Source organism: Rhinolophus sinicus, chromosome 16, assembly GCF_057876585.1.
Source record: "Rhinolophus sinicus isolate RSI-liver-muscle chromosome 16, RSI-T2T, whole genome shotgun sequence".
Lineage (NCBI taxonomy): Eukaryota > Metazoa > Chordata > Mammalia > Chiroptera > Rhinolophidae > Rhinolophus > Rhinolophus sinicus.
This window is the reverse complement of record NC_142516.1, coordinates 128,374,090-128,391,747: the sequence shown is the minus strand read 5'-3', so window position 1 is coordinate 128,391,747 and position 17,658 is coordinate 128,374,090. Positions and strand designations below refer to the sequence as shown.

The 17,658-nt window shown below is 39.1% G+C and overlaps 1 protein-coding gene across 3 annotated transcripts in view; it reads left to right on the top strand.

Annotated features, from left to right (window-relative positions):
- POFUT3 (protein O-fucosyltransferase 3) overlaps positions 1-17,658 on the top strand; it is an 81,728-nt gene that overhangs the window by 379 nt on the left and 63,691 nt on the right. Inside the window, exons 1-3 of one of the 3 annotated variants that reach the window (XM_019743189.3) lie at positions 5,626-5,744; positions 12,743-13,094; positions 17,315-17,609. In XM_019743189.3, the coding sequence (XP_019598748.3) occupies positions 13,017-13,094; positions 17,315-17,609 (373 nt within the window). In that variant the 5' untranslated portion in view covers positions 5,626-5,744; positions 12,743-13,016. Of the gene's footprint in view, positions 1-5,625; positions 5,745-12,742; positions 13,095-17,314; positions 17,610-17,658 lie in introns of those variants that run through there. The other 2 variants (XM_019743190.3, XM_074329676.2) reach the window with 2 other exon arrangements.

The following is a 17,658-nucleotide window of genomic DNA, read 5'->3' as shown; positions in this document are numbered from 1 at the left end:
ACTCTGGCTCCCGCACTTACCCCTCCCTCACTTACCGCGCACACACTTGTTTGGTGTGGCATTGGGTCTTGACTTTTGAAATTCATGGATCGGATAATATTTCAAAAAACTTTTGAAGTACTAAACTTTTTTCCGCTTTTTATTTTGACGGGAAAAAAACCCCAACCGATTACTAGCTCATCGTTTTTTTTTTTTTTTTTTTTTTTTTTTAAAGAAAGTCCATTTTAATACCAAAAGTAAGAAAGGCACAATCTCAGAATAATAATGGACCCTTAACTTGCATGTTACATTATAAAATAATTCAATGTAGCGTAAATATTGTAATTTTGCATGCAGGTGAGAACTACGAATTACAACACCCTATTGGAAAGCATTAATTTAGCACCAGTTTTTGGAGTCAAACTTACATACTAAAAACCAACTGCCATTTTCTAAATATCTTTGGGCAAGTCACTTACCTTTAACAAACATTTCCATTTGAATAATGGGGTTATGTGAGGACTAGAGGTATGTAAATACATAGTTTACATTGATTTATAAAACGTCGTGATTGTTCTCACTAGCCTACTGCCCTAGACAAGTCGGTTTAGAGACCTAGAGGAAAGTCATATATACACAAGCCCTTCTATGTTAGTAAAATAAAGTTTAAAACAATGTAAAAGAAATCAAAAGCTGAACAAGACTCACCACCTGCACCACACCACACTCCCTGAATTATTTTTAGGAGGGGAAGTGATTATGTGTATATATATATATATATATTTTTTTTTTTTTTTTGGCATAATATTCCTTCCCTGCTCACCATCAACAGGTGAGTCCTGTGAATAAACTTTTTTTTAATTGAGGTATAATTGACATACAATTTTATATTAGCTTCAAGTATACAACATGATTCAAGATTTGTATATGTTGCAAAAGGTTCACCACAGTAAGTCTAATTAACATGCATCACCATGCAGTTATTTATAACATTTTTTCTTGTGCTGAGAATTTTGAAGATTTACTCTTAGCAATGTTCAAATATGCAACACAGTATTAACTGTAGTCACCATGCTGTACATTCCATTTCCATGAATGATTTATTCTATAACTGGAAATTTGTACCTTTTGACCCCCTTCACCCATTTCGTGCATGCCCCCCCAACCATTAATCTGTTCTTTATATCTTGAGCTTATTGGGTTGTTGTTGTTTGTTTTTTAAATTCCACGTATAAGTGAGATCATATGTTATTTGTCTTTCTCTGCCTGACTTCACGTAGCATAATGCCCTCAAGGGCCATCCATGTTGTTGCAAATGGCAAGATTTCATTCTTTTTCTTGGCTGAGTAATAGTCCATTGTGTGTATTACATTTATATTACATATAAATGTGATATTAAAATATAACATAATATATAATATAATATAACATAATATAATATAACATATGTATCACATTTTGTTTATCCATTCATCCAGAGAAGCTTGGAGGCCCAGAAACATTTTTAAAAATCAGAACAATTTCTGTCCTTCCTAGTCCAAGTTGGGAGCAATTTCACGATGTACAAGTTTAAAACCTTTGTGTGCTTTCTATGTGCAATCTGATTTAAGTTCACTCCATTGGGCAAAAACCATACACATAATTTTTTTCAGACAAACTTCTGTCTTCAATTTTAATCGTGGCTACTTTGGGTGTGTCATGCTGCTATGGAAATACCTCTTTATGATTCTTACTGGCTATTTCATTTGGCTGAAAAGATTTGCTAGACACCATCTTAACTCTTTTAGAAGTCTTAACTAAAGATCTGCCAACCTTATCTTGAGGATCTTTTACTTGTTGGGGAGAAGAGAACCAGTTTTATTTCCCAACATGCTAAGTTTTGATTCCTCTATATTCTCCCTAGTTTCTGCCTATAAAGTTGCCTTTTTTTTTCTCTTTAGCTTATTTTTTTCTGGCAGTACCTTACAATTTGCAGCTAAAAGATGCAAACTGACATTTTTAGCATTCTGCCTAGAAATCGTTTTATCCAGATATACAAGTTCATTAGTTATGTTTTATATCTTCCAAGTTACTATAGGTGATACTTTCACCAAACATTTTTTTTCTACTACATAAAATGTGTCGTTATTTTTCCAGTTTGCTATAGTAGCTTTCTTACTGCTTTTTCAGTCTTTGCCCACCACCTGGTCCCAAGGCCAATGCCACATAGTTTAGATTTGTTTTTTTTTTTTTTTAACAGCAGCAGCCCACTTCTAGATATTAATTTCTGTATGAGTGAGCTACTGCTATGTAACACCCCTCTCTCAGACTCAGTGGTTTAAAAGGGTAAGTATTATTGTTCATGTTCCTGTAAGGCAGATGGGTAGTTCTGCTGTCCCAGACTAGACTTGGGTGATCTGACCTGCTCAGATGTCTGTAGTCAGCTGATGGATTGGTTTTGGCTGACTTGTCTAGGATGACCTCATTCACATATCTTATAGTCGACTGGCTATTGGCTGGGGCAATAGGGGTGACTGAGTCATTTTCCCTCATTGTCCGGAAGGCCATCATAGAATTGTTCTGTTGGTAGCTGGGCAGGATACCAATAAAAGGAATGGAAGCATGCAAGGCCTATTGAGGCTTGGGCTCAGGACTGGCACCCTGTCACTTCAGCCACATTCTATGGCCAAAGCAAGTCACCAAGCCAGCCTGTATTCAGGGGTAAGGAAAAAAAACCCACTTTTTGATGGGAGCTTCAAAGTCACAATGTAAAAGGAGTGGATACAGAGAGGGATAGAGAATTAGGACCATTTCTGTAATGAATGTTTATAATTAGAGCAACCATTGATTACACAGTTTGGGTCTTTGTTTTTTAACAAAGTCCCTTTTGTTGAATCATAGATTATTAATTAGGGAACATCTAGGAATTATCAGGTCCTATCTGATGTTGTGCATTAATGAATTTTACAACATCCACAATAAGTAGCCATCCAGCTTCTGATATGAAAATTCTAGTGTCAGAGAAACTATTACTCCTCTGTCTTCACATGTAATTCAGCTGGGTATATATAGCTGTACATGAAGCAGTTCCCTCTGAGGGAAATCCAGAAACTATTAAAATGTCTTCCAAAGTGTTATACATTTTGCATTTTCACCAGCAATGAATGTGTTATGTGTTTTAACCATCCTAATAGGTGTGTAATGGTATCTTGGGTTTGTTTTAATTTACACCTTTTCATTTGCTTATTTGCCATCTATGTATCTTCTTTGTGTGTGTGTGTGTGTGTGTGTGTGTGTGTGTGTGTGTGTGTGTATCTTCTTTGGTGAAGTGTCTGTTCAGGTCTTTACTTCATTTTTTAAATTGGGTTGTTTGCTTTCTTATTGTTGAGTTTTAAGAGTTCTTTGTATACTTTGGATAATAAGCTTTTATTAGTTATGTATTTTGCAAATATTTTATCCCTGTCTATGGCTTGTAGTCTCATTCTTTTGACCTTTATTATCCTTTTAATGTCCATGGGATCAGTAGTGATGGTCCCGCATATCAGAAATATGGTATAATTTGTGTCTTCTCACTTTTTTATTGGTTAGCCTAGCTAAGTTTTATCATTTTTGTTGATTTTTTTTCAAAGAAGCAGCTTTTGGTTTCGTTGATTTTCTCTGTTAATTTCCTGCTTTCAATTTTATTGATTTCTGCTCTCATTTTTATTATTTCTTCTCTTCTGCTTACTTTGGATTTAGTTTGCTTCCCTGTCTCTTGTTTCCTACAGTGGAAGCTTAGATTATTGATTTTAGGCTGGCATTCAGTGCTATAATTTTCCCTTTAAGCACTGCTTTTACTGCATCCCACAAATTCTGATAGGTTGTATTTTCATTTAGTTCAAAATATTTTTTGATCTCTTGTGAATTATTCTTTGACTCATGTGTTACTTACAGATTTGTTATTTAATCTCCAAATATTTTGGAATATTTCAAAAGAGTCTCAAATGTTTTGGGATATTTCTGTTATTGATTTAATTGGTTTAATTCCATTATGTTCTGAGAGCATATTTCCCCCCCTTCTTCCCCTCCCCCCCAATCTGGTTCAAGCTGTTGTTTCTCAGTCTAGTTGTATAGGACACAGCTCCCCGGCCCATGCGCAGCTGGCTGCTCATGATGGCTGCCAGCCACTCATGGCAGCACACAGTAGCCCATGGCAGTACACAGCGGCCGGCGGCAGCATTCAATAGTCCACGCCAACCTTGGGCTGCTAATGGCAGCCCAGCTCCAGGGAGAGCAGTTGTTCACAATCTTAGCTGTAGAGGGCGCAGCTCACTGGCCCATGTGGGAATCGAACCAGCGACTTCCGCGTTAGGAACAGGGCTCTCCAACCACCTGAGCCCCCAGGCCAGCCCGAGAGCATATTTTGTATGATGTCTATTCTTTCAAATTTGTTAAGGTGTGTGTTATGGCTCATTTTACCTGTCTTTTGATGTACATATGTATGTATGTATATTAGGCATATACCTAGGAGCAGAATTTGTGGGTCATACTGATAGACAGTTTTCCAAAGTGGCTGTAACAATTACACCTCCACCAACAGTGCATAAGAGTTCCATGTACCCACAGCTTTGTCTTGGCTTTGTATTGAAAGTTTTAAAATCTGTAGCCATTTTGGTGGGTGCATAGCAGTATATCATTGTCTTGTTAATTTTCATTTCCCTGATGACTAAAGAGGTTAAGCATCTTTTCACATATTTATTGACTACTCAGATTCCTCCTTGGTGAAGTGCTGCATAAGTCTTTGGCCCGCTTTTTATTGGATTCTTTCTTTATTGCATTGTAGGACTTTTTGATATATTCTGGATATGAATTCTTTGTTAGATAAACCTATTGCAAATATCTTCTACTCAGTGGATTGTTTTTCATTCTCTTAATAGTGCTTTTGATGAACAGAATTTCTTACTTTTAATGCTATCCAATTTATCGGTGTTTTCCTTTGTGTTTGGGATTTTCTAAAATTCGATACCATTATTATCAACTCACTTTTACAGGGAGGTTAACTGAGGTACTTGGCATTGGAGCGCTGTAGGACTAGGACGGTAATGAGGCAGGCCTGGGGCAGCTACCAAGCTCATGTTCCTGCAAGTGTGCCTGGTGCTGGCATGACTCTTAGAGTCAGTGCCTCTCAAATTCTGAGCCCTAGATGCCTCATTTGCCCTGACTCTAGTCCCAGCCCTCCTAAGGTCTTGAATTATTTGACCTCCTTCTACACTACGGAAAAATAATTTTAATTGGGTTACTGAATTTGGAACTCAGTAGCTAGAAGTCAGTTTAACTTTGCCAGTAAAAAGAAAGCAAAACAAAACAAAAAAACAACCCTAAATGATCATCCTGCTCAGTCTGCCAAACACTGGGACATGACTAAAGAGACCCAAAACTCTGCTTTCCTTAGAAGGTTCTCAGTTTTCCTGGATAGATACCTTTGAATGTGCTCCAGGTGAGTTTGAGAAGCAGGAAGTCTCCTGTGACTTGCCTCAGGAGAGGGCCTCAGGAGCCTTCCAAGAACTTTCAAAAAGGGTTGTACTGAGCTGCAGGCTGAGGTTCCCTGGAGCCGAGATCCCACTTGCTTTTAAATGGGAGTATCAGTGAAAACCTGGATCCAGGATCGCTGGGCCTGGACACACTGAGAATTACCCCGCCTTTCCCAAACCTCCTTTCCGAGTCTTCGCCTGAGCTCCGGGGGCGCAAACTGAAAGTGAAAAACCAGGGCTGCAATGGGCAGAGCGAGCCTCCCTCCCCGTGAAGAGGTGAGTGTGCATCACTGGGTCTTACTTGATTGATAGCTTGGGGGTAGGGTCTTGGTGTCGAGAAACAAACAAAAAAACTTTTCTGGTGCCCATGGAAGCTGCAGCCCCCGGGACTCACAGCAGAAGGAAACATCTTCTTTGTGCCCAGAGCGAGTGTCTGAAGGGAAAGACGGAGTTGTGTGCTGAAAAAGAAATCAAGTCTGCTTTGGGAAACCTTGGGCAGTGCTTTCCAGAGCTACTGCCTGAGATTTCAACCTATCTGGCTGCTGGAAAAGCCCCGGTGGGAGGCAGGCAGGCGCCCTTGCAGGAGCCCAGGGAGGCACGCAGTTCCTGGCGCCTCGAAATGAAGATGAAATGAAGATTTTCTCGTACCTCCCTGTCCGCCACGATCTTCCCAGCCCCACCAGTTAGAGAACCTAACTCTGCCATTGCGGACTGTGAATTGTTTCCTTCTTCCCCACGTCTTCATTGAGAATCACTTGTTGCTAGAATTGTGTGTTGAAGTCGTGATTCCGACTGTCCAGCTGTAGAGAGCATGGCACCTATAATGGAGAAAATGACCAGGGAGAACCCCAGAACAGCAAGCAGGCTTTGGTTATCTATATGCAAAGCCATTTCCTAGGTATTTTTGTATGCGATTAGCGCCCTCATAATAGAACTCATTTTGTGTAAGATACAGAAATAACATTGGTGTAATTTTAAGACTTTTTCTGGGAATCTTTAAATGACTCTTTAATATATAGCAAATGCCACGCAAAATGATGTTTGTTTAACACCACAGCTCCAACAGGCTGCTCTCTACACATTGCCACAGATCCTTGAAATAGCAGGGTAGTGTTATGTAAGTGGTGACTTGGATTGTTAATTTCATTGTGGAATGCATTAAATACACTGGCTTGCCACAGTTTTGAATGTGGCAAGTTGGTCTTTAGGACCTCATTCTCCTCTCTCAAGATGAGACACCCTTGAAGCTCATGATCCATCTTGGACTTGCTAGTGATGTCACACTACAACTAGGGCATTGTTTCCATGGTGGTTCGTTTCCAAATGGAGGGCTTTCAGGTGAGGCCTGGCCATCTGCATTGAATAAGCAGCCCAGGTATTTGTACACTAAAGCAGCAGAGCCACCAATCTAGACAGCACCCTAGCCTCAGTTTTAGAACTGTCTCTTCCCGCCTGCAAGCCAGAGGCCATGGAGCATCAGAGGATCTTTAGGGTCCGGTCCATTTTTGAAATTGTTGTAGTAACTCTTCATTTGCTTGCTGGCTTCCTGCTAGATGGCAGTGTGTAACAGTGAATTAAATACACAATCTCAAGTGTTACTGTTTTCATGGCTCATCTTTTATTCAATTAAAAAAAAGTGTAAGTTCAAGTGTTATCTTACACACAGAACATTTTTGAAAAAAACACTCAAACTAGAGTTAACTTTAGGAAATAAAAAACATAGTTTGGACAAACAATAATGATATTCATTTATGTATAAGTATTATTCAGTATGCAGACATTTCTAACCCATATTTAAATGCTGGCTCAGTTCTTAATGTGATATGTAATCTTCAGTTTTGTTCCCTTACCTCATTTAAAAACCCAATTCCTTGTGAACACTTGTATTTGGGGCTTTTTAAAAATACTTTTATGTGGCAGTCTTTTTTTGGGGAGGGTATATATTTTTCTGACCTGGGTATATAGTTTTATTTAGTTTCTAGGTTAAATAGATCCACTAAGTGAGAGTGTATTAATACTGCATACTTTGAGTGCTTCCCTGTGTGTCCAGAATTTAAGAATGGCATCACCTTCAGTTCTGCAATACAAATGTGAAGGTGTTTGGGCTACAACTTCTGCTTCCCCATTAATCACCTGTGTTGCTTCACATGGATTCCAGTACTCCTTTCTCTCTCATTATTCTCTATTTGTCTCGCCTGAAATGTGTGCTTGGCTGAAGAGGATGACCTTGCCCGATAGAAATCTGCAACCCAAAGCACTCTTTACATAAAAATAAATGCTCAGCAAAATATGAAGTCCATTAAAAAAGAGTGAGGAACATGTTAACACAAATACATGTTAAAGAAAATTAGGTGAAAGTAGAAACTGCAGAACCATCACACGTTTGTCAGATGCCCAAGGGACAGTCACAACACCAAGAAAGTCTTCTGCAAATTAATAAAATAGGTCAACTTTTTGATGTTCAACAATTATTTTGTGTTAACCCAATAAAGCATTTTTGAAAGTTTACTAAAATCCCCCAGTTTCCTGCTTTCTATCCTTTGTTGTAATGAAAACAAATACACAGTGATATATGTGGCTCTAGATGTCCGGACTTGGCATTGGGGAGTAGTAAGTCTTCCCCAAAGCAGATGGTCTTGAAAGCCTTGGAGAATGGCTAGGATAGTGCAAGAGGTATGGATGGTGTAGGTAGGGACCAGAGCACAGAACAGGAAGCTACACTCCAAGAATAGCAGGAACAAAGGGTATATGTGGTGGAGAGAGGGGGAAGGAAAGCTAGCGAAACAAGGTGGGGGTCCAGGTAGTGTTTTCTCACCTAAAGAGTTTTATCTGTATCTTGAAATCTTTGGGAAACAAAAGATTTTAATCAGAGTAGGGATTTCCAACCTGCATTCCAGAAACAACTCTACAGCTAAGTGGAGAGTGCAAGGGGTCAGACTGGTAGAAACACCAGTTACCAGGCTTTTGGAGAAACCAAGTAGGAATAAATGAGGAGTGTTGATGAGGACAAGTGGAATTGAAAGGCAGTAGGTAAAAAGTGCCTGCAGAGTTGTCCAAACTCCCTGAAACCTTTGCATCAAGCCTATCTCATCACCTGTCTTTCCCAGGACAGCCACTATTTGAGGGGAGTTTTGAGGATTTATACATTATAAACTGAAAACATATGTTGGGAGAGTCAAACCTATTTGAGAAATCATACTTTAGTATGAATAATTTGGTAATTAGATACATTTCTTCTAAAGACTCCAGGGTAGAACCTTAAGCTCAGTTAACTTACCAGTTACTGGGGAAGAGACATGGAAGGAGTCTTCCCTGACCTCTCTTTCCCCTGCCAGTGGGGAGAGGGAGAGAAACGTAGAGACACACAAACTGTCAGCGTTGGAAAACCCCATGCATCACCTAGGGTTGGTTTCTCATTTTCTCACTGAGAGGTGCAGGGCAGAAATCACCTTAGTCCCATTTCTGAGACCCTTAACCTATACTTTGGACTGGCCGTGCATGGCTGCAATTTGAGGCTGGCATCCTCAGGCTGCTAATTCACTTTAAAATATTCAGTCTCTCTTCTGTCCATTTTAATTGAAAATAAAGTGGAGAAATCTGAAATTATTTTGGGGTGAAAGTGTTCCTGGTTTTGACGGACTAGCACTTGCAGGAGTATGAGGTAGTCATGCTCAGTGCCATACCCCTCTCCGGGCAGCAGATGGCCAGCCCCAGGCAGTGCTTACCAGCTGCACAATGCGTTTTAGGAGCTCAGCTCCAAGGTTAAAAGGGTTGGTTAGTGAGAATCCATTTCACGTGTTATCTGCCATGCTTATCTGAACAAACACACATTGCCGTCCTGGAAAGGAGTGTTTTGGGGCAACCTCCCCTGTTGGAGGACTCTGAGATTCACCCTTCAGGCAGTGATGAAACAGAAGGGAGTTGCATTGGTGCTTGGTGGCCTTCACGGAGCTCTCTGCAAGCCCATCTGTCCCACCAGTCGGGGTACTGCTGACTTAATGACAAGCTCTTGGGTGAATTATTACCATATATTAGATTGTATAGGTTGATGTGCCCTGAGGTCTGGTTGATGGATGCATGCTATCAATCATAATACCATCTACCCTAGCTGGTTCTGTTATTTAGTGGTGAGTATTTAACCACAGTTGGTCCCTGAGACCCCACTGTACTTCTGGCTTTGGGAATATAACCTCAGTTGATATTCTTTGGATGGAAGGGAATTTGTAACCTTAAATTCTATCATAGTATGTACAGCCATGTAAAGACTTTAATAGTTCCTAGGAAAGGCCTAAGCTATGTGGTAGCTGTAAAAATATTCCAAAGAATGTCCTCACACACATTCTCCATCTTTTGTTTCCCTGTATACCTGACTCTTTTGTACACGTAACAAGCTGTCACAGTTTTCCCCATCTCTTTCCTTTCTGCTGAGCTTGGAGTCAGGTAGGGTTTCCAGGCGGGAATTCCCGCCCATTCTCAGGAATTTTTTTTCCGCTTTCCTGTTCCTGAATCCTGAGATATAAACTGTTTTCTGTTCTCCATGATGAATTGTTTCCACAAAGTGATGGCCGATACTACTAGTCACCTGGGTTCAAGGAGCTGATTTTCCTGATTTCCTGACCAATTTTTCTTGGGATTCAGGAATGGAAAAGCAAAAAAAATCCCCGAGAACAGGCGGGAATTCCCACCTGGAAACCCTAGTGATAAATAGGAAAAATGTCTAAGAGATTTTGTGAGTAGTACATTTATTTCCCATTGTGGGGATTACTGGGTTCAAGGAGCCAATTTCCCTGATTTCCCGGCCAACTTTTCGCAGAATTCGGGAATGGGAAAGTGAAAAAAATTCCTGAGTACGGGAGGGAATTCCTGCCTGGAAACCCTTGCAGGTGACATGATTCCTAGACCCAGTTCAACCTTTAAAAACTATGGTCTTGGACAGATCACTTAAACTCACAGGGACTCGATTTCCTTATTTGTGGGAACTGATAATTATAACTTACCCACTTTACAAAATGACTATCAATAAATTGAGGGGAGTGATATATCTAAAAATCTTTTAAAAAATGATCTCGTTAAACAAACAAAAAAAGATATAATTTTATACTCATTTAAGGTGGTAATATTATTTCATTACCTAATCTGGCTTACATTAATTATGTGAGTAGCTATAATAAATTGCTTTTGCATATAAAGTGACAATTTGATAATCTTTCTATTGTGAAAGGGAAATAATGGTAGTTAACATTTAGTGTTTACTATGAAGAAACTGAGGCTAAGAGAGATTTAGTAGCTTGTCCAAATGTATGTTATATGTAAATGACAGAGCCAGGAACCCTAAGTGCTAGCCCCATGTTTTGTGTAGCTAATAGCTACTAGGGTCTACTGAGTAGAAGGAAAGATGCTTTTCAGGTTCTTACAGATTTCTGTGACTTTTTTCTCTGGTATACCAGCCGACAGAACTATTCTACACACTTTTTTTTCTTTTGCTTTCTTTGATTCAGACAGATAACCTGAGTGTTAGCATTATCTGGTGGGAATTTTATAGTCTTATTGTTAAATATAAAAGAATGTAAACTTGTTAAATATAAACTTCAGAGTCTGACTAGTTTCTCATTTTAATATCTATCAAAATTATGGTCTTGGGCAAATTACTTCCTTCAAATTCAGTTTTCTCACCCTTAAAAGTGAGGATAGTAATTACTCTGAAGTTTATTCATTTTTTTTTATATTTTACAGTAAGACTATAAAATTCCCATCAGATAATGCTAACACTCAGGTTATCTGCCTGAATCAAAGAAAGGGGAAAACAAAACAAAACAAAATGTGTAGAATAGCTACTTCATGGAGTAGTTGTGAGGACTGAAAGCTCATGCATGCTGAGTATTTAGGAAAAGTCTTGCTCATAACAGGTCACTCAACAAATATTAGTGATCTCCTTTTCTTTGGCAAAGTATTTCTCCTTTTCACGTTCCAATTGATTGGGCAGCAACATACTTTATATGAATTCAACTTTATTTTTCCACTTAAAGGTATAATAAAAATTATAATAATATTTAAAAATAACATAGTAAATAGTTATTGGATATTTATGTGCCAGACTCTGAAATAAACGTTTTGTCAATCTTATACAATTCTCATAAGTACTCTAATTAGGTACCATTATTATCTACGTTTTGGAAATTTAGTTATGGGATAGGTTAAAACAGCTGGGGAGCTGAGATACGAATCCCTGCAGACTGAGTCTATAGCTCATTCCCTTAGTCACTGTGGATTGTGGTAATTCCATGGATGAAAGAAAAATGTACTTTTGGCGATTTCTGAGACCAAGACTCATTTCGTAGGTGAGGGGGAAAAAGTATTCTGGACTTAAAAGTAAATTAAGGTACATCTGTACCTTAAAGGGAGCACACTTTTAAAACCAAAGTTTTTAACCAGAATTCTACATCATTTTTATATTTCTAGCTATATATTTAATTCTGTATCTGAGAGAGAAACAATCAGACCTTAGAATCACATCTGTGGAATCCTTGAAAGCAGTGCTGTACAGGCTGGAGGAAGTTTGACCTTTGATCTGTGCTGGATTCCACAGTGTCCTTTACCCAAGACACTTGACTTCATAGAACCCTGGGAACAAAAGGCATTTTATGGGACTTAGTTCATTTAAAAAACGTTTTGAAAAGATTCTGCATTTCAGATAGATGAAAATCTTATTTCAAAACTTCCAGTGTCATATTGCCCGCACAACCCACTGCTTTATTACGTTCGTCATAAAAGACTAAGGAAATAAATCAATAATCAGAATTCCTTATGTTGTGGCTGAAGTTGTTTTTCTTGGGTGGAGTTGGGGCCAGTTAATCGTTACCTATTTTTTATCAAAACCTGAAATTTTTATTTATTTTCCTGATTTTTACAGGAGTGGGTGGATAGTCCTGGTAATTTCTATTCCATTTCTCTACTCCGTTGAAACCTAGATTGAAGGAAGTGTAAATGACTCCTGGAATGCAGCCTTTTGGTGGCAGAGAAAATTAAGTGGAAACAGAATTTCAGACTCGAGACCCGATTGTAGACCTGTCACTCTCCTTCAATGGGCTGTATGACCTTGAGCAAGTCACTCCAATTCTCTGGGTTTGGTTTTCTTATCTATGAGTGAGGCATTTGGACTACATAATTTCTAAGGTTCCTTTCCGTTGTCAAATTTTGGGTTTCTACATGATAACCCTGAAAGACTACATTTATTAAATCTGCACTATGGCTAAAAGATTATTCGTTTATTACAGAGTTTTTTGATGTCTTCTGGTCTGAAGAATCGCCAGCAGCTCTGATGATAGCTTAAGAAGACTGCATGCTGTTCCCTCTCAATGCCAAGCCAGGCCCACTCAAAACCTCGGATCTCAGTCCTTCATGGAGACCAGGGCCCAGCAGGAATGGCAGTGGAGGAAATTGGCACCCAGATGGTCCCTCCACGTGAGATTGTCTCAGGCTATGGGCTGACTGGAGAACACCTGGTAGCCAGGCTAGCCCTCTGTCAGTCACCCAGGGCAGAGCAGCACGATGCGGGCTCAGAGGAGGAAGCTTTGGGCATCTTGCCTGTGCATCACAGCTACCATCTTTCTGCTTGTCACACTCCAGGTACCAAGAATTTGGGTTGTGTAGTGTTGATTCCTGGGCCTTTGCCACCACTCCTGCCCCACCCTCTTCTCTCCAAGTGCTTTATGTTTTGCTTTATCTTTCAGGATCAGGGTTTTCTGTCTAAGGTACTAGAAATACTTTGTTTTTTAACAGATGAAACTAGTTTTAGTGAGTGGGTGTGTCAGGTACAAACAAAATCAGTGAGCTGGGGATTCAGTTTGTGACTCTTGTAGGGTCCTGGTTTTAGAGGAAAGTACAGCTCAGTTTGTCTTATGGGGTCAACATTTGATGGCTTCCTCAAAGTCCCCTATTGTAATCACTTTTGAAAGGTGGCATTCTTAAGAAAGCCTATTCTGAGAACAAGACAGTCTGTTCTGCATAACACAACATCAGCATTTATAAATTTGTCATTCTTGACATACAAGTACGCTGCTTGACCAAGGATTGTGTCATGGTGAATGAACTGAAAGATTTCTTTAGTCCTCCCACTTACTTCACTTAGCTGGTTATTCTGAACTTCATTTGCTGATTTCAATTTAAAGTAAAAATTACACATGGAGAGTAAAAGTACAGATATGAATTCATATATATTTAGCAACCATTCAAGTACCAGCTGTTCATTTCAAAATCCAAAGGACTTAAAGATTATTTGTGGATGTTAGTAGTTCAGGTGTGGGGCTGATGGAAACGGAGGTGTTTTCTGGGCTGTTTCACTTTAGGGGAGCTCCCTTCTTGATTAGGATTGAATGAGATAATGCTTATAAGAGCACTTTGGCCAATAGCTGGGCGCAGTATTCTGCCACCCGCTGCCAAATAAGGATTCCACTCAGAGGAAACACTTGCCTCCTTTTTTTGTCTGTCTTGGAGCTACTAGGACCTGCCTGAGCAGAAAGGGCTGGAGTTTTCTGCTTCTTTCTATGGGAAGTTATGAGAAAACTTTGATCTTATTAGATATTTACTTTAGCACTTTCTCCAGTGATGAGGAATGCCCGTGTCCAAGCTAAGAGTCTTACTTTTGATGTCAGACTAAGTTGCCATGTTTTTGGTATGCATATCATATCATTTCTAAGCTTCCAGAGTGTGAGAGGAGGTATAATTACTGGAGTTAAACATTTGTCTGAGTCTTAGTTTCAGTTTGCCACTAATAATATGGTTTGGGGTATTTCCCAGTTCTCACTGATACATTGAATGCTTCAATGTTCAGAGTTGTGGCATTTAAAACACTCTAGATGAAAATATATAATGCCTATGTATTTAGGACCATTTCTGATTTTACTGGTTTGTAGGCAAGGCAGATGAAATAATTTGCCACATAAGCAGCATAAAGGAAGGGTACATTTAAAAAAAAAATCATGTCTTGTATCCTGTATTAGTTTGCTAGGGCTGCCATAGTAAAGTACCACTCTGTGGCTTAAACAACACAAATTTATTTTCTTTTTGTTGTGGAGGCTAGAAGTCCAAGATCAAGGGCCAGCAAGCAGGGTTGTTTCTTCTGAGGCCTCTCTCCTTGGCTTGTGGATGGCCGTCTCTGCCCTCTGTCTGCATATGGTCTTCCTTCTGTACTTGTCTGTGTCCTAATCTCCTCTTTTTAATAAGGACACCAGTCATATTGAATGACCTTATCTTAACTTATGACCTTATTTTAACTTAATTACCTCTTTGAAGAACCGATCTCCTAACTCAGTCATATTCTGAGGCATGGGGGGTTAGGGCTTCAACAGATGGATTTTGGGGGGAACACAGCTCAGCCTATAAAAGATCTTCTATCATAATTAATAAATAATCTAAACACGAAAATGTTATGTTGACATGCAGTTAAGCTACAACATTGTAGTTCTCTGGAGGAAATCATTCATCTGAGATACTGTTTTCTACTCACATTTAACTATATTTTGTATATACTACCTGTAAATTCTTTGGAGATATATGTGTGTGTGTATATATTTAATTTTTAATTGCACAAATAGTTCATTGATACATTTGGAGTATTTTGAAGCAAATCCAGTTTTGCTTGGATATTATTTCACTTGGATTTACTTTAGTATGATTCTCTGATGATGGGAACTTTTAAAAATTTAGTATAACCATATTATTATTGTCACACTTAACAAAATTAATAATTACTCAGCATCATCTATAGCCTAGGCCATGTTAAATTTTCCTTGATTATCTCAAAAAAGTCTTTTATAATGGGTTAGTTTAAATCTGGAATAAACAAATCCCACACATTGCATTTAGTTGGTGTGTTGCAAGTTTTTTTTTTTCTTTTCTATAAAAGTTGCTTTTGCCTTACCTTTTATTCCATGTCATGGATTTGTTGAAGAAACTAGGTCATTTGTGCTTTTGAATTTCTCAGATTTTGGATTTGGTTGATTTTATCCTCATAGATTTCTATAATATGTTCCTTTATCCCCCCATATTTCCTACCACCTGACAGTGATATCTAAGGCTAACTATTTTTTTTTTAAAAGCTGTTTGGCAGAAAACTCTGTCCTAAAGCAGTCCTTATTATTCGGAAATGAGCTTATATCTCACATAACAGACATTGATTAGAAATGTGGAGCAAAATCTCTCTTTGAAGTTATATCCCATGGTTTTTTAAAAGCCTGTCTTTAAAGTTGTTGGATGTACATTTGCAGAGAAGGTTGGGTGAAAGGATGGTGTTTGGCTACACGTCAACTCCATTCCATCAAGCTTCTGGGGAAAAGCCACATTATTATGGTATCATAAAAATGTTGAGAAAGCTATTGGCATGGGTTCGTTAAACTTGAGTTTTCAGTGATTGTTTTACTGTTCTAATGCTGACTTTGGTGTCACAGGTAATTCATGATTTTTTAAAGCTAATATCATTCTTTATTCCTTTTGGAATACTACTTGGTTTTCACTCAGTGGTTAATATTTTTTTGGCCATTGGATCCCTCAGAGAATCCAGTGCAAGTCATCGACCCTCCCCAGGGAGCTACAGTCTTTATATTGCAATAGTGACCAGTGGCCCTATTCTGACACCAGGGGTAACAAGCATGTAAAGAAGGCACCACCCGTGACTGCTAAGAGAGGGCATCACAGGTCACGTCCTCTGTTGACTGGTGGAGGAGTTAATACATAAATATGTGTCTTCCTATACCTACTTTAATTGTTGTATAGTCTGACTACTGATGTTTTAGTTATGTATGAAACAGACCAGCCCCTTTTATACTGCTTTCTCTAACATATTTTTATAATGCCAATTCAATATCAAACCTTAAAGTTTGATGAAAAGGCAGCACTTTTGGAGAACAACTGCCCCTTTCATTCCACTCTGCCCACCCTGCCTGTCAGGTTACTGTTACTGATGGCTTAGTTGTCCAGTGATCCAGACTATCCTGAAATAAATAAAAACTTGTTTTTATGTAGGAGGGAGCCCAGTACTCATAGTCTGCTTCACCATCTTGATTTCATAGTGGACATTGTTAAAAATAGAAGACCCATGTTACAACTCCTTTAATTATAATAAAAAGAAACCGTTTGGTAATTCATAACCCATTTTCACTACAATGTAATCTCTAGGAATAGCCAGGTAATATCCCTGACTCACAGGTTTCATTAAGAGACAAAACTATTTCTGGATAATATACATGCATATGAAACGGAGGAGAAATGTATCTCTTACGTGTGTAGCAGAGTTAGGCACCCTTGTTGGTAGGTATTTTGGAGGCTTTGTCCATGCTTAATCCCTGGAACCTGTATTACCTTACATGGCTAAAGGGACTTTATAGATGGGGTAAGGTGACACACTTTGGGATGAGGAGATTATCCTAAATTACCCCTGTGGTCCCAATGAGAACCCTGCCTGCCTATAGTTGGAGGTGAGACGACAGAAGGAAGGTCAGAGAGATGCAACATTGCTGGCTTTGAAGATGGAGGAAGGGGGCCACAAGTCAAAACTTGTGGTTGGCTCTAGAAGATAGAAAAGCAAGGAAACGATCCCCTTCACTGCCCCCAGAATCCCCAGAAAGGAACATAGTCTTGCTGATACCTTGATTTTAGCCCAGTGAGACTGGTTTCAGGCTTCTGACCTCCAGAACTCTATGATAATAAACGTGTATTGTTTTAAATTGCTAAGCATGTGGTAATTTGTTGCAGCAGCGTAGAAACCTAATAAGAGACTAAATCATCAAGATGAATGGGAGGTGTGCAAGAGGAAATTAAACAGTCTGACTCTAGTAATTGTCTTCTCTTAGGTAGTGGTGGAGCTGGGAAAATTGGAAAGGAAGAAGTTTAAAAATTCCAATTTACAAGATGGACGTGCAAAAATATTGGAAGAGCCTACACATCTCTATCCATTCCCTAAGAAAGAAGCACTGACCCTGAATAGGAAAACAAAACTGGACACTGATAAGTACCCCATTATGCTCTGGTGGTCCCCACTGCCTGGGGAAAGTGGAAAGCTGGGCCAGTGTGGAGCAGATGCCTGTTTCTTCACCATCAACCGGACCTACCTACGTCATCACATGACGAAAGCCTTCCTCTTCTATGGTGAGTAGGGCTTTTGCTTTGCTCCCTTTGCTTGCTGACATCCTTCTCT